This window comes from Brachypodium distachyon, chromosome 2 (assembly GCF_000005505.3).
Source record: "Brachypodium distachyon strain Bd21 chromosome 2, Brachypodium_distachyon_v3.0, whole genome shotgun sequence".
In the NCBI taxonomy this organism is placed as follows: Eukaryota; Viridiplantae; Streptophyta; class Magnoliopsida; order Poales; family Poaceae; genus Brachypodium; species Brachypodium distachyon.
The window spans coordinates 13,361,115-13,383,323 of NC_016132.3; the positions used below are offsets into that span (position 1 = coordinate 13,361,115).

Below are 22,209 nucleotides of genomic sequence, written 5' to 3' on the forward strand. Positions count from 1 at the left end.
TTGCCGTCACACTTCTTTATCGGCTTGACCTCAATCCATTTGATGAATTTGTCAACCATGACCAGGATATGCGTCATGCCTCCTCGCGCCCGCTTGAACGGTCCTACCATATCTAAACACCAAACGGCAAATGGCCAAGTGATTGGAATTGTTTTGAGTTCGGATGCCGGCATATGAATCTTGCTGGCATATCTCTGGCAGCCGTTGCACTTCCTGACTATGTCTTCTGCTTCCTGTAATGCACTGGGCCAGTAAAAACCATGTCGAAAAGCTTTGCCCACTAGCGTTTTTGAAGATGCATGATGGCCACACTCTCCTTGGTGAATATCCCAGAGTATCTCCTGCCCTTCTGCCGGCTCAACGCACCGCTGTAGGACATTAGTAACGCTCCTTTTGTAAAGCTCACCATTGATGATGGTGTACGCCTTTGCTCTTCTCTGGATTTGTCTTGCCGAAAGTTCCTCTTCCGAGAGACTCCCATCTTTGAGGTAAAACATTATCGGTTGCGCCCAGGCTGACACAGGACGATTAGTGAAGATCGGCTCATCCGGTTCGTCTATATACACTGGCTCAACTGCCATTGCTTCCGCCGAGTTGAGGCACTCAGTCCCCGGGTTACCGGAACCGTTGCCACCGTCAATGTCCATGGGAGTGGCGCCGGCCTCTGACCTCGCCGGGATAAATATAGACTCCGATTCTGGCGAAGGTTTGATAGATGGCTTGCGTGAATGCTCTAGTGCCACCCCAGCCGGAATGCCTTGTCGTGTTGAACCGAGTTTCGATAATGTGTCGGCTGCTCCATTTTCCGCCCGAGGTATGTCGTGAAATTCACAACCTTCAAAATGGCCACTGATCTTCTGAACATGGAATCAGTATAGCGCCATGTTAGCATCCAATGCGTCCCGGTTGCCGGAAGCTTGCTGGACGACTAGATTGGAATCACCGAAACATTGAATCCGGCGAACTCCAATTTTCTTTGCCATTTTCAGTCCATGCACCAACGCTTCATACTCGGCAACATTGTTGGATGCTGCAAAGTGAATCTGCAATACGTACTTGAGCTGATCACGCTTGGGCGAAGTCAGAACTATGCCGGCACCCAGCCCGCTTTTCATCTTAGAGCCATCAAAATGCATCTTCCAGTAATTGGTTTCCGGAGGTGGGGATAGTTCTGCTTGGAATGATAGCACCTCGCTTAAGTAATATACCGGCCTTTGCACCGATTTGGCATCTTCAACTCTTTCCACCACAATGACGGCACTAACAACTCGGTTGGTTGCCGCGAGGTATAATAACATCGGCTCATTCTCCATTTGAGAGGCCAATATCGGTGCCGTAGCAATCATCTTCTTCAGCTCTTGAAAAACGAGGTCTGCCTGTGGTGTCCACACAAATTTGTCGGTTTTCTTCATCGGCTGGTATAGGGACATAGCCTTTTCACCGAGCCGACTCATGAAACGACTCAGCAATGCTAGGCATTCCGTGAATTTTTGCACATCTTTAAGGCACTTTGGCAGTTTCATTGTTTCTATAGCGGCAATTTTCACATGGTTCGTTTCTATTCCTCGGCTTGATACCAGGAAACAGAGCAACTTTCCTGCCGGCACACCGAATGTGCACTTGGCCGGGTTCGGTTTCATTCGGAACCTCCGCAAATTTGCGAATGTTTCCCGGATATCATCCAGGAGCGTGTCGCTCTGTTTGGTTTTTATGACGACATCGTCGACATATACCTGTACATTTTTGCCGAGTTGATCATGTAAGCACTTCTGCATGCACCTTTGATAGGTAGTTCCTGCATTTCTCAAACCAAACGCCATAGTGCAATAGCAATAAGCCCCGAACGGGGTGATAAATGATGTCTTTGTTTGATCATTAGGGTTCAGTGGTATCTGATGGAAACCAGAATACGCATTCACAAAAGACAACAACTCACAGCCGGCAGTGGAATCAATCACTTGATCGATCCGAGGTAACGGAAATGGGTCTTTGGGACATGCCTTGTTTAGGCTGGTGTAGTCGATACACATGCGCCATACTTTGGCAGCAGTTGGGTCATCTTTCTTCTTCTCGACCATGACCGGGTTGGTCAGCCAGTCGGGATGCAACACTTCCATGATAAAGCCGGCAGTTAGAAGCCGGGATACCTCTTCTGATATGACTTTCCTTCTGTCATCGGCGAAGCGTCGAAGCGGCTGCTTCACCCGTCTTGCGTCTGGTCTGACATGTAGTGAGTGCTCAGCTAACTCCCTCGGCACACCTGGCAGGTCCTGAGTTGACCATGCAAAGATATCCCGATTCTCAAGGAGAAAGCTGCTGAGCTTGCCTTCCTATTTCTCCCCTAGGCCGGCACCGATGATGGCAGTGCGATCCGGGAACTCGCTGTCGACCTGTACCTTCTTTGTCTCCTTGGCTGCCTGAAAAGCTACACTTCCATGAGGATTGGTCATTGCCGGCAGACCGACTTGTGCCGCCTGCGCCATCCCAACAGCTTCTTGTAATTTTTTCTTCTCGCCAGGGATGACCAGCGACTCGGCCAAAGCAGACCCGGGCGCCACGCATTCCATTGAGCGTTTGTAGTTGCTCGTGATAGTTATGGTACCATTCGGTCCCGGCATCTTCATCTTCAGATAACCAATGTGAGTAGTAGCCATGAATTTGGCGAGTGCCGGCCTACCCAACAGTGCATGGTACGGGCTGCTGAGGTCCACCACCTCGAACACTAGATTCTCGGTCCGACAGTTCTCCCTGGTGCTGAATAAGACGTCCACTCGAATCTTGCCTACAGGGGCACACGACACTCCCGGCACAATACCATGAAAGGTAGTCCGGCTAAGTTCAATCATGTAATCTGTAATGCCAAGCTTAAGCATCGTGGCCCGGTATAGGATATTAATGCTGCTTGCATTGTCAATGAGAACCCAAGTGAACTTGACGTTAATGTCGGGACCAATGAGCGTCGGGTCGACCACCAAGGCATATCCACCAGGGTTGGGCATAACCTTGGGATGGTCTGCCCGGTTCCAGTTGACCTCCTGCTCCAACCAATACATGAACTTTGGAACTGCCGGCATAACAGCATTGACTTCCATTTCTCGCCTGCGTGGACTTTGCTTGTCAGTGGGCTCAGTGACGAAAATCGTGTAGCTCTGGTGAGACTCCTTGTACTCGTTTCTCCCGGCATACCCTGGGATTTCTTGTCCTTCCATCTGGTTGACCGCATTGTTTGCCTGAGGGGATCCTTGGATCTGTGCGTTTGCGCCTGTGAAGGGTGGAGGTGGGGGTAAACGGCTTACCTCGCCGTTCTCGGCCCGTTGCATCCAGCTGCATTGGCGCGTTGTTGATTCGCCGGCTTGTTGGGGTTAGTCGTGTGAAAACGACAAGGCTGATCCAGCATCACCTCGAAAGTATACTTCGGCTTATCCTGCCAAGGCTTCTTTTGCTCCCCCTTCTTAACCCATTGTTGATTTCCTGTTTTTTTACGCTGGTTGGAATCGGCATCAGATTGATCCTGAATTGCGGCGACATGGGCTGGCCCATACCGATAATCCTGCCTGCCATCCCTTCTTTTGTTGCGGTGATCTTGATGATCATTCCTCCGGAAAGCCCCTGCAGGATTGTATGTCGGCTGCACCCTTTGTGGTTCCGCCGGCATCAGCGATGGCTGAGTCGGATCGCCAAGCGCATACATGTCGGCGAATCTGATCATTTCAGACAGAGTGGTCGGCATCTCTCTTTGCAGCCTTTGCCATAGCGTGCTGTCGTGCCAACATCCCTGGGCAAACCATGCTATGGCTTGCGATTCCACTATTCCTTCACAGGAGTTGCGGAGATTGTTCCACCTTGTCAGGTAATCCCGGTCAGTCTCGTTGTCTCTTTGTTTGCACATGGACAACTGTTGAGGACGATTCGGCCTCTTGTAAGTGCTGGTGAAGTTGCTTACAAAAGCTTCCTCGAAGTCAATCCAGCAGTTGATGCTGCTCTCCGGCAAGTTGTTCGGCCATATCCTTGCCAGTCCTACAAGCATCTGGGGTACGTAACCCACTGCCCATCTGCGATTGCCACCTGCCACGCTTACTGCCGTGACATAGTCTTCCAGCCAATCTTCCGGCTTAGTACTGCCGTCATACGTTCTCGTACCCCTGAGCAGCTGGATACCCGGGTTTGGCCTTTCCCTCATGATTCGGTTCGCAAAGCAACGCGGTCCCGGAGAACCTTGCTCTTCCAGGAGCTCGGACAGATAAATTCTATCATGCCGGTGTCGAGCATCCAGGGGCGAAACCTACCTGTTCCCAATCCGGCCTCCGAGCGGATCGAGATTGTCGCGCTCTCGCCTGATATAACCCTCGTCAGCCATGGCGGAGTATCCGTCATCGTAACAGTCATAACGGCAATCTTCACCTCGATATATGGGGTTGCGCTCGACACCCTGCTGTCCCACAGCAGTATTGGGTGCCGGATCCTGAGGTCGGTGCCCATGATCATATGAGTAACGCTCCTGCTGATCTCGGCGGTTGCCGCCGGGACGCAGACCACTTTGGCTGTCATCAACCCTTCTGACTATTTGTTTCTCGGCCAGGGCCGGGCCATAGCATTCCAACTGCTTATCCCAGCCAAAGTTAACACTTTTGTCCCGTTTGCCACCAGGTGAGGACACTTGTTTGTCAACCCGGCCACCAACGTCTGCGGCCGAATGAATGACCTGCGATGCACCGGGTTTATCGTGCACTCTCATGTATGCCTCATTCTGCTCATTTGCTGTTTGTAGCAGCTCTTTTACGCGCAGCTGCTGCTGCCGAAGTGCCTCTCCCGTAAGATTCGGCAACTGTTCAGCCGCAGCCTCGGCAGCCCTGAGATTTTTGGCTGAGGTATTGTACTTCGGCTTAAGTGCCGAGGCAAAACTTGCCGACACAGCTGGCACACCCCTGCCATATCGGCATTCAAGTTCTTGCCACGGTTACGCACCTCCCCGACCCTGCTAGGGTTAGAAAACGCAGTAGAACTAAGAGCATGAGCTCTGTTGTACTCACGAAGCGAGATCTCGAGCTGTTGTCGAGCGCTAGCAACGTCGACTGCCTCTTTTAGCAGCTTTTGCTCTCCAACTCCAATTCCACCTGCAGCTGAGCCGGGTTAGCGTTTGATGCTACCGGCGCAGTTAACCGCTCAATGGAGGCCTGGAGCTGGGTCGGCTTCGGCGGCAGGACCGATGTGCCGGCTTGAGCAGCGATGTTCTCCGGCTTTTCCAGGGGGACCTTCGCCGTTCTGCCGGATTTGGTTGGACCACGCCGCTTCCCACAGCGTCCCTTCCAGCGTCTACGGCATGAGCCGTCACCATGACCTCCACACGGTCAGCGGGCCAGTCGTCATGCCGGCCGCGAGCCGTGCGGAGGGCGGGTAGATCTTCGGCCATCACCACCTGCTCTGGGTACCTGCAAGGGCGGTCAGTAGCCACATAAACCTCGTGCATGCCGAAGTTGATAAAGCGGCCGGCGCAGGGAAGCGGCGCGCCGTTGAAGCAGCCCGTGTTGTTGTCGATGAAGCCCAGAGAGCTGAATCTCTGGACCAAACCGGAGACCACGCATTCTCCGGTGACGAGGAAGCTTCCCGTCCGGATGAAAACTCCAGCCAGCGCCGCTGCTGGCCCCACGGTGGGCGCCAACTGTCGTGGTGGTGTCACGGCAGATGCCATAGGATGGCTTAACTTGGGGCCGATGGACGATGGAGGAACCGGAGGAGGGAGGACGTGAAGAAGAACACGCACAATTCAGTCAAGAAGACACCGATTTACCCAGGTTCGGAGCCCTCTTGTCGAGGTAAGACTCCTACTCCTGCTTATTTGTATTAGCCGAGATAGCCTAGCTCTACAATGGCGCTCCTTGAGCTGTATTCTTGAGGAAGAAGAAGAACAAAAGGGAAACCCTAGAATGCTCTCCCCTCCCTATAGGGGGGTAAGGTTCTATTTATAAGCCACACATGTTACACTGCCATGTGGGCCGAGTCTAACGTCATCTTCCTTGGGCCCTGCCAGGCACGCAGCTTGGTTCCCTCCAGGCAGCACCACAGGAGGACAAGGCAACTTTACTTTTCCTGCCAGCCGGCAGCGAGTACAGCAATCCTCTGCCGGCTTCCGTCATAGATACCCTTTCGGTGCTTCTTTAGCGTGGTCACCTGACACCGGCGCGTAGGTGCTGACCGCTTTCCCTGGAGTGATGATGGCGCTACTTTACTTTGCACCGCGTGGTCAGGATAAGACCGTTGAGGGATCTCGGCTATTGCCGAGACCAACGTGCTCACCCTTATCCTGCAAACTTATAAGATAAGATAGCCCTGCCGGCATACGCTCGGCGTGCCGGATTAGCGTTAGTTGTACTCTGTGATGCCGGCATACGTAACTACGCCGGCCTTACCTCCGTTATCTCGGCTAAAGTTGTGTTGTCATGACCCTACCCGGGGTCGTCCCACGGCCTTTCATGCATGGAATCGACCTAAGTTTTTTCCCACGGCCGCAAAATGACAGGAATAACCCCAGGTAACCTGAATTGCGGAAAGTGGGCCCGTGGAGGTTTTTCTAAAAATCACCCATCAGAAGCGAGCAATCAGCGCTTGTTTCGGTGAAATCTTGCACCTTCGATGAAAATGGTCCCGCCATCTTCCGAAACAAGTGGGTTAGCACGGGGCTGACACATAGGAAAGACTAGCTAAATGTCCGTGATTTGCTACGAAATTATTCATGAGTTGTTTAAATATGTGTCGCTCATATTTTAAAATTTTCTGATAAATAAGAATTATGTCAAAATATTATTTTTGAAAAATACAATTACTCTTGAAAATCATGAAAACCAATCAAGCATGGTCAAAAGATCATGATATGTACAGAATGATTGGCAACCAGATGATTCCGTAACCTTTAAGAAGTAGTCTTGTTGGAGTGAAGTCGCGACCATTTATAACTGTAAAGATAAAGATATTGTTGACGTAACTACCTTGAATCCAGGATTCCAGGCCAGTTTGATTTCTGCCATTTCAACACTGAGCTAGCTAACTTAAATACCCTTAGCTACAGATAAACAAGCTAGAATATCTGCATGGCACTAAAAAAACAATATATCCAGACTTGATTAGAGATCATTCGCCTGCGTGGCACTAAAAACCAATACTACCAGCTGCCTGCCTTCCAAGATCTCATTCCTCATGTCGCCGTCCCGTCCAAAACCGTTGCGGGACAGATCTGTATCGACCTCGAGTGGGTTTCTTTTTTTTTTGAACATGGAGTGGTTGGTTGCACGACACTGCCGGGGCCGTGGTCATTTTCTCTCCTTTCGGCCCAGCAAGCGAAGTCACAGGAGTCCGACATGCTTGCTCATTGCATGCTGGGCTTAGACATGCACTCCACTTTCTAACTTTCTGAGGCATAGTTGGGGCGTCTCATCACACATCCGGCCCGAGTCGAGTCAAACATTTCCGTACACAGCGTTTTCTGTTTTTTTTTAGAGTAACTTTTCTGTTTGTTTTTGGCTGGACCATACTTCAGTCTCAATCCTAAAAATTTCCACATATACTCCTGAGGATTGGGTTCTGCCTTAGTGAAAAAGAGCTGGCTGAACTTGGCTACTGTCGAAAATGCCTCAAATATTCGAGCTTCACTACATCATCATACGGCTATACTAGCTAGTGATTAGTGAATGTCGAGTCGATAACCATGGTAATTACTGATCGGCGTCATCGATCGAGCTAGGAACAGGACGATTGCTAGTGAATTTCCACGAAACTGCAGGCAATACGATTGCTAGCAGTAGCAGTAAATTACCTTGTGCCGTACTACATTATACAGATCCGTACACATAACATAAACGCTGAGAGAGCTACACAATGACGATGGTGCAGATATCGTACTAGTCGTACTCCTTCCGTCCGGCCCTCGCGCGCGTGCAAATGCAACGGTACCACAAAATCCCCAAAACAACCGTTGCAGCAGCAGCAATGCAGCATGGATCTCACCTAATTCTCCTACTGCTGGTACAGGCTCGCCCGCTCCGGCCACACCGCCGGCGAAGTAGGCACGGCGTTCAGACGCCACTCCAGGAACGGTGCCTCCGGCGCGGCGCGCGGCGCCCTGATCATCCGCTGCGCGCCGTGCGATGGTGACAACAAGCCGCACCCGCCGGCGCCGGCGCCGTTGGTCTCCGCCGCGCGCCGCTCCTCCTTCTTGAACCTGATGCCGCACGCGTTGCACAGCGACTGCAAGAACAACAAAAGGTTTGGATTTTTAAGTAAGGTGCCACTGAAAGAAGATGTAGTTCGTGAGAGATTGAGAGAGTACCTTGGGTCCGCGAGGGCCGTTGCGCCAGAGCGGCGTGGACGAGGTGCCGCAGTTGGCGCAGCAGCGCCGCTCCTCCTCCAGCTGCTGCTGCTCGTGCCAGACGCCGCCCATGCCGATGCCGATGCCTGTGCCGGCGGCTGGCATGCTCTGCTGCTGCTGCTGGTAGTAATGATAGCAGGACTCGGCGGCGGCAGACACGGGCTCTGCGGCGCGGTGGGCGCGGGATGAGGGCGTGCCGAGGGAGAGCGTGCAGTCGACGAGGAGAGAGCCCGCGGAGGAGTCATCGGAGGACGGCGAGGAAGGAGACGTCACGGTGCTGCTGAGGTCCTCGTAGGACGCCGCTTGCTCCGTCGGCGGCCATTGCTGTCCTGCAGCTGCTGCTTTGGCCGGCACCGGGGGGAAGAAGAGCGAGAAGGTGTTTGTGGACGCCGCCGCCATGGCGCCGCCGCAGTACTGCTGAAGCATTGTTGGGTGTGCGTCGCAATGCCACAGTGGTGAAGCGCTAGCAGCCTCTCTGTCTCTCGGTGTGTTATTTAAAGCTAGGCGAAGCGTGGATCGAGGAGGACAGGAGCCGGCTATAGCTGCCTCGAGGTCGAGGAAGCTCTACTCTGGTCTTTGGTGGTAGGAGTGCAGCAGCTAGGAGGATTTTATAGGCGGTGGGCTGGCTCCCAAATACACCTCCTCGATTTGCTGGGCAGGAAACCGAGGGACACGCTGCTTTGCTTTGAACCACGCCTCGGTCTCTTCGCGAATCGTATACTCCTACGAGTAGACTACTACTACCGCTACACACAAGCGCTACTACTATACCAGCTAAGCTAGGATGGGCAAGCAAGACAAGGGAACAAAAGATTTGTGCACGGCTACACATGACACGCAGGGGCAGAGGCAGAGGAGGGAGCCAATGAGTGCGAGGCTGGCTGCCATTGCCATTGCTCCTGTGCAGCTGTACTGTGTGGGCTGTCAGGGTTTGACGTCTCGACGGTGCTGGCCGGTAGGATGACTGACCGGTCGACGAAGAAGAGACCGCTGCCATCCCAGCCTCTCTGTGGTGTCTGATCCCCCTGCCGCGCTTATCCCGGAGCTACAGCTGCAGCTACAGCGCTTGAGCAAGAGAGAATCGAGCAGAAGAGAGATGATGGAGGCAGATATGGATTCCGGTGCCGGGTCCCTTTCGTTCCGTCCCTTGGCTCCTAGGCGTGTCATATATAGACAGCAACGGCGAGTGACCGTTCGGGCCTTGACGTCATAACAAGATCCGGCCAGCCCAGCCAAGCTCCGACGACGAGCAATGTGCCGCGGCATGCACAGAGCTTAATCTGACAATGGCAGACAGCGGCATCGGTTGGAGCAGAGAGCATGGTCAAAAGGCCACGGGGAACAGTCTCCCATGCGCTTTGCATTGCTAGATCTCGCGCGGGTCACGAGGGGCCTGCGTGATCCATCGTGTAGCTAGCCGTGCAAGCCCCATGGTCGCGTCGGGGAACGTGCGACCGTAAAACATGACATGAGTTACTCAATTAATTACACTACTCTTCCAATGGATCTCGTGTGCGGGCGGCGGCTAGCCCAGCAGCACTAGTAGGCGCCGCCGCTCTGGTTCCGCGAGTCGACCGACGGACGGCTCGACACGTCAAGACTGCCGATGCTGCATCGTGATCGTGGATGTTGCATACTCTTGCAGTCATTTCAGTAGTACAATATATGTACACTGGACTAAATATTCGAGACGCCGAGATCAATATATTATTACTCCAGCATTGCAGATTTAGATTTAGTCGGTGCCCTTTATGAAGACGGTTTTGCTATTTCTAGGTCGATCTATAAAGAAGTCAAGTCAACAGTAACAACAGTTGATTGCAAAATTGATATATGCAAATGTTAATTAAATATCTGTCAGATGGTTAAAAACAACTATTTCCGAGTCCACTAAGAAAAATTGAAGAACTCTTCGTCTCTTCCATTGGAACGAGTCGGTGCCACTTCGCTATCGGAGCCTGGTTCACTTTAATTTTAAGTGGCTGGCAAGAAAGTCAATTCCACCACGACTAGCATTCCAGGAAATAAGTCATTGCCCGGGCCATGAAGACCTCAATCCATGCATGTCCGTCACCATTACACATGGCAGAAACACACTGATGTGCTTGCATGAATCGCTGTGCCGTGTATTTTGAAAAAAAAATACTCTTTCCGATTCATAATATTTGTCGAAATATTACATCTATATAGATTTTTTTAAACATAGATACATTCATATTTGAACAAATTTGAGACAATTAATATGGATTATATGATTTGTACTAGCTATGTGCTAGATTAATTATTAATAAAGCATTAGAGCATGTATGCATTCAACCTTGGTCGGTTTCACGTTGAGAACCAAAATTTGTTTGTTTTCAAGGCAAATTGGTTTACAAACTGAAAATTTTGAAATTGTTGAAATAGGTCTTGTAAACCGAAAAGGTGGGAGCAGAGCCTAAAACTTGCAAACACAGTCTAAAATGTGCGGTGTGCACACAATCGATTAAACAAGAAATCAACGCTAGCCTGAAACCATCTGCTATGCACTTTAGTGTGTGTGTGTGTGTGTGTTTTTTCTTGCTCTTTTGGTTTCTGCTTCTTTTCATTGCGGTAGTACAGATCAGAATCATCAGAGATCACCATTTATCTCTGGACATTGCTTGCGCCATCCCATCATCAAACACGTACCACTACTAGACGCAGCTTTACCGGCTGAGACACTAACGGATCACTGACACATTGAGCGTCTGCTGATGAACGATCTGGCGGCTGGCTGCGATGTACGTGCGCTATCCACACATGCATGCATGCATGCTCTAGCAGCCGGCCGGCTGCGTACGTGCCGACCGATATCGTGTCGACCGGGCGGAGGCCCCTGGCCTGGGCCGGGCAGCCACGCACGCACAGGCAAAATTAAACCGGCCGCAATTCCGTTGCGATCGACCGATGGGTGAATGTCTCCCGTGCCCGGCCTCGCGCTGTACGTACTATACGTACAAGCTGCATTGCGACCCATCAATGAATGTCCGTGCCACTGCACGTACGTACACGTGCATGTACGTTCGTACGTCGGGGCCGGCCGCGGCCTGTGTGCGTGACACGGTAATACAGTACTCCGACGTACGCGTGCATGCTGCGCGCGCACTCGGTCGAAACGTACCGAGGTACGTACGTGCAGCCATGAAACGTCGCGATGTACGATCATACGAACACGTACGAGCGAGAGGTACGTTGGTGCTGATGCACCCTTGAGTCCTTGACGTGCTCTGCTGCTGCTGTACTACACTCCACTCCGGGCGGTGCATGCATGCACGCGCGCGCGGGGATCGATCAGTCGATGCGTTTATACTAAAGCCACCACAATTATTTAGAAACGAAGAGAATACTTTTTTTAAAAAAAAGTAAAAATGCTGTCCAAAATAAAATGAGGTAAACAATGAGAGAAACTCATCTCGTGTGATCAATCTACGGTCGTTTCGATCCGTATTTTCATGGCAGATTCTACGGTACCCGTTACTCCACGGACGCAAAACGGAGTATCAGGGGAGGGCATTTTCGACTTTTCACATAATAATAAAAGAAAAACAACGTTCAGCTCCGTCGATTCTGCTTGTTGTTTCCCCGATGCCATCCCGCCGCCGGGTCCTCGCCGCCCGCACCACCGGCGCCTCCCAACCCGCGCCACCGCCGCCGCGTCTGCCGCCTTCCCCGCGTGCGCTGCCGCGTTCCTGCAAGTGCGTAGCCGCCGCCGTCCTCCCTTCCCTCTCAACCCACGCCGTCGCGTCAACCGCCGCCGCCCTCTTAGCCCGTGTCGCCGCCATCCTGCAGCGCGCCGAGGCCGCCGCTTTCGCATCCCGGGGCCGCTGCTGCCCTCTGTGTGCGCACCGCCTTCCCAGCCCGCGGCGGCCGCCGCAATCCCAGCTCGCGGCCGCGGCCGTCCTCTGGGTACTCCGGCGAAGGGGAAAGTAAACTGACGACGTCGACCTTTACCTTTTACCTTTTTATCCCTGACTTTCTAATGCTCCATCTTGCCCGGGGACAACACTCCTCTCAGCAAAATGGGAGTATTCAGGAGTACTGACCAATCTGATCCGTTAGATCGAACGGTCCAAATTACTTTCAGGGAAGAGGTCATTTTTATATATTTATGCCAAGTTTCTACGATTTTTGTTTATAAGGCTGCAGCGGTCGTACTATCTCGTATGACTAAAAATCAAGGGAATATACACAGCATGAAAAGGAAGGAAAGACCAAAGGAGCAAACCGGATAGAAGTGATCGAGTGCAGCAGGGGGCGAAAGTAGAGGAAAGGGCAGTAGAATGAATCACAGCCTTGCTCTCCTTGCTCTCCTGCTTTTCTCTGCATCTTTCTCCGGTTTTCCATGGCCATGCATCGTTCGACGAAAGCTTTCAGTTTCCTTTCGGAGCAGCACGAATCTCCATGCATGCATCCCTCGGAACACGTGTCGTTGTATGCATCGGCCGGCGGAGTATGTATCGCTGTACGTACGCTTTCCGTTTCTTTTGATCTCCTCGAGTCAAAGAAGGGAAAGAGACCGCCAGGCTTAGCTCAGGTTCACGAGGAGGAAGATATAGCTTAGGCTCAGGCTAATACTCGTACGGACGGACCCATACGCATGCATGCATGCACGCAGATGCAGCAAGCTTTTCCATGGCCTCGGATGGCGGAGCTGTAGTACTACGTATAACTAGCAGAAAAAAGAGTAGTGCGTTCATGCGGAACAACGATGTTGACGTCGTGAGCACATATGTATATAACAATTATGATATGTTTATTTTCGTAGGTTATACTATAGTCATTTTCTCTTTTGCACATGTCTTATTTTTATATCCCGTGGAAAGAAAAAGTGACACATATTCAAGTCTTTTGGTCTCTGCCTTCAGGTTATCACTGTTCTCACATATACGACACCAAAAAGTCATGTGTGAGAGTTTTTCAACTTTTTGCTGAATTTATGAAGTGATTCTCAATATAATCATGAATAATGAAGAACATGTAGTGATGATAACGTATATCACTTCCATCCGTCCAAGCCACTCAACCTCCCGTGTGGTGATGTTTTAAATAGCAACCATCGGTATATAGATCAAGACAGCAAGAAGCAACCATCACATAAAGTAAGCGGTAATATAAAATTTTGCTTAATAAATCCTTACTTCATTTCTCAAAACCTATTACTCCTACTTCATACTTTATTTCTCAAATCCTTTCTCCCTATTTCTCTCGCTCTTCCTCTGACTATCGTCTCCATCCATCCTGAGTGCAAACTCCTCTCCCAATCCCGATTCATCCCGCCACCGAACATCGTGCCGCCATGCGCGGCCGCCCGCTTGTGCGCACCGCCTCCGCCCGTAGATTCCCGTCGCCCGTCTGGCCACTGGTCGCCGCACGCCACTGCCCGTCGAGAGGGCCACCGATGGCTCGCGCCGACGCGGTCCTTGCTGCCTTGCGTAAGGCCACCGCCATCTCGGCCTCAGGCTCATCCCATCGCTATCCAAGCCCCGCAGGGATCCATCGGCGCGCACGAGCCGGTGGCGGTGGTGGTCGGGGCGCGCGACGGAGCCACGGGTGCGCAGCCGCCTTCCGCACACGAGCTGGTGGAGGCGACCAAGAGCAGTGGCGGGCACTGGCGAGATCCGGATCGGGCAAGGCGCGGGTGAGATTGGTAAGAGTGGAGGAGGAGCAAAGAGACCTCTATTGTTTTTTTTTTCTTTTTTTGGCGGTATGTGTTTTTTCTGCATTGAGGACTGTGGGAGCCAGAATTAAAAGAAGCGTGGAGACAGCGGTGACAGATTCGTAATTTCGGTGAAGTGACGTACCGCGAACGTCCGGACTGTCATCACGAATTCGAATTTAATATATTGGTACGGACTATAACGGCTGCCTAGGCCGGAGCAGGTGTACCACAAAATCTTAGGATCGAACTAGTGCCAAAGCGCCTACGCGTTGTACTCTACGGAGTAGTACTAGTGGAGTACGGGTACTTGTTTCAACGGGAATATTTATGCACTGTACGTACGTTCGTAATTTTGAATTAATTTGAATTTAGTGATTACCAAAATTAGGGAATTAGAGGGAGGGAGAAGGACACGCACGTACGTGGACGAAGTGTCAGGTCGATTTTTACATCAAGTCAAAACAAAAGAATCTACTACTAAGACTGATGTTTTTGATTGATTTAGTTTAGTTGCATATCAAACCATCCATCCAGAATTCCAGTAAGGCAGTCTTTTCTCTGGTCAATGCCAGAGCTAGCTAGATTGGCACGCCTCCGTCCGCGGCTGAAAACAACAACCAGTGCAGTATTTAGTGATCTCAAATTAAACCTGAAACTGATCACATGCATGCAGGACTCTGCACGTGTGACGGCAAAAACATTCAGCTAATCTGCCGACTGATCAACCATGCATGGATTGATTATCACAAAAACTAGTACTACTTCGCATTCACCGATGCATCGTCAGATGGGAACAATCGGTTCGCCCAAGGAGATCGCTGTTCAAAAGGCTGTCGCCTGAAAAGGCCTCGAGATTGCTTTAACAATGCTTAATCTCACGCGCTAACCACGAGACGAGACATAGTACTTGATGCCGATGGGCTCGTGCTTGCTGGGCCGACGCCTCCGAGGGTCCGTGTGTGAGGCAGAGTCGGCCCAGGCCTTCTCCGGTCGCCAGCTTGGGCCGAAGATCTCCCAGGAAGTGGCAGGCATGCACGCCATACTGCAGCCACAAGGCTTTCTGGCCCTCAAAAACTATGTCCATCTCAAAACTCATAAAGTGATACGAATTGCCCCAAAAAAAATGTGATACGGATGGTTTTTAATGTAACCAGGCAAAAAAATTGGATGCAGCTGACTTCCAGGGTACCTCTACATCTTTATTATTTGGCATTACATCTCCATTATTCTATAAAGCTCAGCCGCTGAATCAAACCAACAAATTGCTCTTTCTACTGCACACTCCCCTGCAAAAGGGTCTAGTAGTAGCCGTGTGTCTCTTCTATCTGCTGCTTTCCACCCCCATCTCCCATTCTATTGCACATTTGCACATACACTATTACAACAACACATGGTGATACAGATCCAAGCAAAGCATGGCCGCACGGCTACAGAACCTCGTGGACCGACTCAGGTAGCTCATGGAGCCAATTCTGCTCAAAATTTTGGCGGATGCCGAAGTTTAAATCAAACAGTATACTGGGCCGGCCTGAAACAGCCGTCGTGTGTATAATTGCTCGTAGTTTGGCCTCCGTGTACTTCTGGGCTTTCAGCGGAACGAGAAGGCGATCTCCTCGAGCGTTCTTCCCTTGGTCTCAGGCACGCACAAGCATACGAAAAGAAGGGTACCGGTACACACCGCGGCGTATATAGCGAAGGTTCCTGCTTAAGAAGGGGATACATTTAGAGATGTAATCTCATGAAAGTGGGAGGGAAGCAAGAGAGGGGAGGAGAGGCAGACCTCCATTGCTCCAGCTTAACATCAAGCTCGCGGTCATCGTGATGAGCCATGATGTCATCCAGTTCGCAAGGGTGGCCACGCTTCCAGCAAGGCTCTTAATATTAACAGGAAGAATCTGAAGGCACACAATGTAAATACATTGATCATCCAGATAAATTCAGAAAGAAATTTGCACAAGATAAGCTGGTCTCTGTCATTTGCAATTAGAAATCCAAGAACCAGTAAAAGCGGTAATTGCAAATTTGCAACTAGTATTTCAGTCCATTTCAGAAAGCAAAGGTGCTGTGATGAGGTTGTGGACTTGGGGTTGCAGTTTCACTTGATAAACAGAGGCTATGGAGGATACTCACAGGTAAGAACAAACGTGACAAGGGATAGTCATAAAAATTACAGAGAGATAATATCATACAGATGTAACAATTGGACACGCTCTGTTTAATATTAGCAGCGAGGAAGAAGAAACCATACCTCAGACATTATTATCCACGGGATAGCTCCCAAGCCAAGAGAAAATGAGATCACAAATGCCTGTAGTAGCAAAAAAAACAAGGCATCAAACCCCGCTTCTCCCAACACCAAGAAAAAGAGACGTGTATAGAACTGCAACTTACCACAAGTCCAGCCAACGAAAGCATGCTCATTATAGAGTATAAATGAGAACCCTCTGTTACGTTGTCCTGTTTCAGAGTTAACACACAAAAAAAATCATAAGAGGATGATAAATTCATGAATTCATGAAACTATAGTAGTATGAATTCTTAAGTGCAGTTACCTTCACAAAAAATGAGACTGAAACAACGACGAGAGTAATGGTCATTCCTGTAGTAGAGATCTGGAGAAAAAACAAATCAATGAACACAAATGATATTTTCTTCAAAAAAGCTTGGCCAATAAACAATTATGATCCAACTAACAATGAGAAGTAGTCGTCGGCCAGCTTTGTCAGTCAACCAGGTTGTTATTCCAGTCGCAATCACCTAACAATGATTGGACTTTGTCAAGTACACGATAGTACGATACCAAGCTCACAATTCTGCAGAGTTCATACTTGCAATGTGGATGTAACATACAAACTTTGCAAGCTATACCTGAACTGCTCCCAAACCACATGTTGCTAGATTACTATTTTGGATACCTGTTTACGAAGAGAACTTTGTAAGATATTAAACTAGAATTATAACGTACTGCAATTGCTGAGGTATTAAATTTCAGTATCGCAATAGGAGCTTCATGCAAACTGGGTAGCTTTGCATTCTACACGTATTAGAAATATCCTAATCAAACTGCTATAATATATGCTCCATGCTCAGTAATATTTGAATTTAGCATCTAGTTTGATCACACGTTCACAACTATCCGAAATATGCAAGGAAAACCATGACCCATAAAGCATGCCTAGCAAGCAGAGCCTCATCATGTCATGCAGAACATACCAGCAGCTTTGAAGATACTTGCCGCATAAAACAGAATGCCATTGACACCACTTAGCTGCTGAAGCACAAGGAGACCAATTCCTATCTAAAGAAGTAAAAACCTGTAAGCAAATGGAGTAATGGTGTAACATTAATGTGTCAAAGTAAAGTATTTAATGGCAAGCCACCAACCATAAGAGGAACACTATATCTCTTCTGCTTGATATCTGCAAATCTTATGGTTGTCCTCCTTCTCGATGACGCAACTGATCTCTGCATTGCAAAGATGTAAAAATATATCACTCATATTTCCTCATGTTACTTAAATGCAACATATTAGTAGGTGAAACATAAAGCATAAAACTGCCAACAGTTGTACATATGACAATATTACAACAAAATTGAAGTCCGTTAATAATGGTTACCTTTATTTCATTTACTTCAGCTGTGATGTCTCTTTCAAATCCTCGCAGGACCTGCAGTGAAGATTCAAAATCCTCCATCTTTCCCATTTTTGCCTGACACAACAATCTGTTCTATTTAGATCCTGCTGTTAGTGTCAATAAAGATAATGCAACATATCAGATCACTTACCAGCCACCTTGGTGATTCGGGGATGAAGAACAATCCAGGTATCAGGATTGAGCATGGTAAAATGCCTAAATAATGTGAAAGTAACAGAACAGAGTTAGGGAAATGTTTTGTAGCAATGAACCTAGCAAGTTATCCAAAATGATTTGATGAATGGCGTTTTTTCTTATCATAGTAAACCAACATAAGAACATAATAGTTCACGCTAGTTTGCCCATCTCACCGAGAACAGAAAGAATTCTCCAGGGAACAAACATGCCCAACGTGTACGCAAGCAATATACCGATTGTAACAGATAGCTGCAAATAAATTATGAGTGGGTTTAAAACTTGCAAAGAAACGGTAAGAACAAAGCACAGACTACAGATAAACCAATTGTTGTTGTTTATATAAAAGAAATTACCTGATTGACAGCACCAAGAGCTCCTCTCATGTTCTGTGGAGCAATTTCTGCTATATAAACTGGAACCTGGTACCATGAAACAGACATTTCAATCAGAAAGTAATATCAGGCATGAAAATATCCAAGTTTAAGCAACTGGCACGGCCCTTAAAAAATGATATTGTTGCATAGCGGACGACCAATGCAGAAAACTTGAAAACAAGTGGTGTGCGGTATGCACGAGTTGAATGACAGCTAGCTATCTACCAGTATGCAACGTCAAAACACTGAAGTTAAATAGCATTGAAAGGTTGGACGGAGGCTCAAATGATGATAGTATGCTATCAGTATGCATGAGTTGAAAGTAACTTTTACGGTTCATGTTTTGAGTGAAAGGTCAGGTGAAGGCAGTGTACGATCATCAATTCATGTTTGAGTGAATTTGTTTACAAGCACAGAAGCAGAGATGCGAACCGTATAGGATATTACACCGACTCCAAATCCTTCCAGCAACCGACCCATAAACAAAAATGAGGAATCCTGCTCAAACAATTAATAAGTAAATTAAACAGGCACATAGTATCGCACTGGACAAAGCAAAACACAAAGGAACAGAGCATACAGTGGCATAGGATTCTTACTTTTGCAAATGATATAGCGAGCCACCCAATGATGTTTGGAATCGCAGCGATCATCAGAGACTACAAGACCAACACAAAAAGAGAGCATCTTCAGTAAGTAACTGCAGGGCATTTTTACACTCTCCTACTACTATGACCCAGTTTCCCCTCTCATGTCATACACGCTCGATAGTAGTAAGTAACTGCAGAATTTGTCAAGATTTAGGAGTGGCATCATCGAAACAGAATTCTCACCCCTTTCCGTCCGATGTACTCGGCGATCTGGCCACTCGCAATGGCGCCTACCATGGCCCCGACATTGGACAAGGATCCAAACAACGCAAACTGCGCGATCAAGACACAAAGGGAAGTGTAAAGCAAAGCCTACAAATCTGCTCAGCTAAAACTGAATCGCCACAGGAAAGAAACAGTGAGCACTACCTCGGAGAGGGAGAGACCGAGGTCGGCGATGATGGCGTCCTGGGTGGGCGAGGAGTAGCCGCAGGTGAAGCCGAACTGGATGGGCCCGAGGGCGACGATGAGCGTGCAGAGCACGGCGGAGACGGCGCCGTCGCGGAGCGCGTAGGCGGAGGAGCCGAGCCGGTCCATGAGGCTGGACGACTGGCGCGAGCCGAGCCCGGCCGCGGCGGACATCCGGTACCAGCTCCCCGTGTGCAGCAGCGGCTTCCGCAGGTCGGACGCGCCGCCGCCATCCTCGCCGCCGCTCTCGTCCCGGAAGCTCATCGCTGCCGCCTTCGAGCGGCGAGCTACGCGGATCGGGTTGGGATTCGGTGCTTCCTTTCCTTGCGGTGCGCGACGCCGATCCCGTGTCCGTCGGTGGCTCCAGTGATTGATGGATGGATTGCCTGATTGGGGGGAGGTCAGGGAAGAGGAAGAAAGACAAAAGACCGAGTTTTGTGGTCAGGTTAGAATTCGCTGCTTCTTCTTTCCGATTTTTTTCTCTGCATGAAGATTGGATGAGATCTGATCTGAGCTGGACGCGACACGGACAAACGTCTCCGCGTCTTATCAAGCGTCTACCGTGATCTCTCCCACCAAAATTAAGAATCAAATTATTATCTTTACTCATCTTCAACTTTGTTTAGATAATTGAAATTGCACGCGCACATGCAAGCCTTTTATACATGCACTATGTACAAAAATAAAAGTAGATTTCATTTTTATTTTTTTACCACCACAACCACGGTTGCCATACTTAGAGAGATTTTTGCTCGTTTTTATCCTCCATGTTACATTTTATATCTTTGTCACGTTTGACATATGTTTACACCTGTCTTGATGACATCTTTACATGTAACTTCGCGATGGTCTGTCCCGTCAAACTATGCTAAATCTACAAGGACAACTTAGAACGCGATGACTCTTTTCAGAGAATCCGACTCATATGATATAAGCCAGGACCGGAACATACACAACCTTGAATCAGTCACGTCTGCCGAATCAAAGTGTTGTTGTCTTCAAATTCGAAAACCAGCATACCTTCTCTCATTTTCAATTTCTTTTGTTTGGAAGGAATCTCATCTTCAAATTCGGTTGCCAAAAAGAAAGAGGGAGGAAATTCCACGCATGGAGTAGACGTGCGGGCGCTAGAGTACAGACAATCAAACGCATCTGCAGGTTGATCGTCAGATGAGAGATCCACGGCCGGCAAACGTCAGCTCAGGGACTCAAGAAGTGCAGCTACGAAATTACCACAAACACCCCCCAGATCCCGAATCAATCGCCCGAAACAACAAGTCAAAGAAAGAACCCACCTTTCTTCCTCCATGCCCATGGGCGAGCAATCCCTCTCCCAGCCTCACCCCAATCCCCATCCCCTCTCCCCATCGCCGCCTCCCGCCTCCGCCACCGCCGCATCGAGCTCCCGCGCGGCTGCCTCCCGCGCGAAGAAGCCCCACTCGTCAAACTCTTCCGGCCCCGGCGCGTCCAAGAAGCCCCGCCTGGCGGCGGCGCAGTGCGCCCGCGGGCGGCCCCTGTCCGCCGACGGCGAGGTGGCCGCGGCCATCCGGCACCTGCGCGCGGCCGACACGGCCTTGGCCCCCGTGATCGACGCGCACGACCCGCCGGTCTTCCACTGCCCGCACCGCCCCTTCCACTCCCTCGTCCGATCCATCCTCTACCAGCAGCTCGCCTTCAAGGCCGCCGCCTCCGTCTACTCCCGCTTCCTCGCGCTCCTCGGCGGCGAGCCCCAAGTGCTCCCCGACGCCGTCCTCTCGCTCTCCGAGGACCAGCTCCGCCAGATCGGGGTATCCCCGCGCAAGGCCTCCTACCTCCACGACCTCGCCCGCAAGTACGCCTCGGGCATCCTCTCCGACACCTCCGTCGTCGCCATGGACGACCGCTCCCTCGCCTCCATGCTCACCATGGTCAAGGGCATCGGCGCCTGGAGCGTCCACATGTTCATGATCTTCTCCCTCGCGCGCCCGGACGTGCTCCCCTCCGCCGACCTCGGCGTGCGCAAGGGCGTGCAGCTGCTCTATGGCCTGGACGACGTGCCCCGCCCCTCGCAGATGGAGAAGCTCTGCGAACGGTGGCGCCCCTACCGCTCCGTCGGGGCCTGGTACATGTGGCGGCTCATCGAGTCCAAGGCGGCACAGATTGCGCCGGCTAACCCTGTCGTGCCGCCCGCGCTGCCTGTGCCTGGTGACGAGTTCATGCTCGAGGAACAACAGCAGCAGCATCAACAGCAACCAACTGCCATCCAGATGATCGATCAGGTTCAGATGCTTCCAGGATTGGGGTGAATTCGGTATCATTCGTTCCTGCTCATTACTTCCTGGTGTTAGATGGATGGTTACTGTCTGAATCTGTTGCCTGCTTCGTGTATCATTGTTCTGTATTGGCCGAGAAGTGTAGTGCTCAAAGTGAGTATCTGGAGGCAACTTTTTATTCAATTAGTTGGCTTTATGTTGTCGGTTCATCTGTGCTAAGAGTATGGATATCGGGATTTGTTTTTCTTTTAGATTATGTACAAACCATTCCTAGTATTTAAGGGTCTCCTCTTTGGAGTTGTGAATGTTTGCAGTTTATCTGTATTAAGTTCATTCCGAAGCATGACAAAATCATCTGAGCTATGAGTATGGACATCAGGGTTTGTTGTTCTTTTAGATCATGTAAAAACCATTCCTAGTATTTAAGAATCTCCTCTCCTCTTTGCAGTTGTGACATGCTTGTAGTTTATCTGTGATATGTTCATTTAAAGCATGAAAAAACATCATATGTGCTAAGAGTATGGAGATCTGAATTTGTTGTTCTTTAGATCATGTAAAAACCATTCCTAGTATTTAAGAATCTCCTCTTTGGAGTTTTGACATGCTTGTAGTTTATCTGTAATAAGTTCATTTAAAGCATGGCACACGTAAGA

General features: G+C 49.8%; 3 protein-coding genes across 3 annotated transcripts; 1 reads left to right on the top strand and 2 right to left on the bottom strand.

Moving 5' to 3' along the window:
- Nucleotides 1-7,740: 7,740 nt before the first annotated feature.
- On the bottom strand, nt 7,741-9,479 carry LOC100828074 (GATA transcription factor 15). Its single transcript, XM_003565784.3, has 2 exons — nt 8,321-9,479; nt 7,741-8,238 (listed from the first exon to the last, which is right to left on the bottom strand). The coding sequence occupies exons 1-2, from the start codon at nt 8,783-8,785 to the stop codon at nt 8,008-8,010; spliced, it is 696 nt and encodes a 231-aa protein (XP_003565832.1). The 5' UTR covers nt 8,786-9,479; the 3' UTR covers nt 7,741-8,007.
- Nucleotides 9,480-15,186: 5,707 nt separating this feature from the next.
- Nucleotides 15,187-19,835, bottom strand: LOC100823058 (sugar transporter ERD6-like 4). The gene is made up of 17 exons (XM_003567765.4): nt 19,266-19,835; nt 19,080-19,169; nt 18,846-18,905; nt 18,679-18,744; nt 18,226-18,291; nt 18,046-18,121; nt 17,826-17,890; nt 17,657-17,749; nt 17,424-17,504; nt 17,253-17,337; nt 16,908-16,954; nt 16,734-16,796; nt 16,592-16,651; nt 16,431-16,496; nt 16,288-16,347; nt 15,820-15,934; nt 15,187-15,740 (listed from the first exon to the last, which is right to left on the bottom strand). Exons 1-17 carry the CDS (start codon nt 19,566-19,568, stop codon nt 15,628-15,630), a joined length of 1,509 nt encoding a protein of 502 aa, XP_003567813.1. The 5' UTR covers nt 19,569-19,835; the 3' UTR covers nt 15,187-15,627.
- A 702-nt stretch (nt 19,836-20,537) lies between these two features.
- LOC100823568 (putative DNA-3-methyladenine glycosylase YfjP) lies at nt 20,538-22,010 on the top strand. The gene has a single exon (XM_003567767.4). The coding sequence runs from the start codon at nt 20,612-20,614 to the stop codon at nt 21,587-21,589; it is 978 nt and encodes a 325-aa protein (XP_003567815.2). The 5' UTR covers nt 20,538-20,611; the 3' UTR covers nt 21,590-22,010.
- Nucleotides 22,011-22,209: the final 199 nt, after the last annotated feature.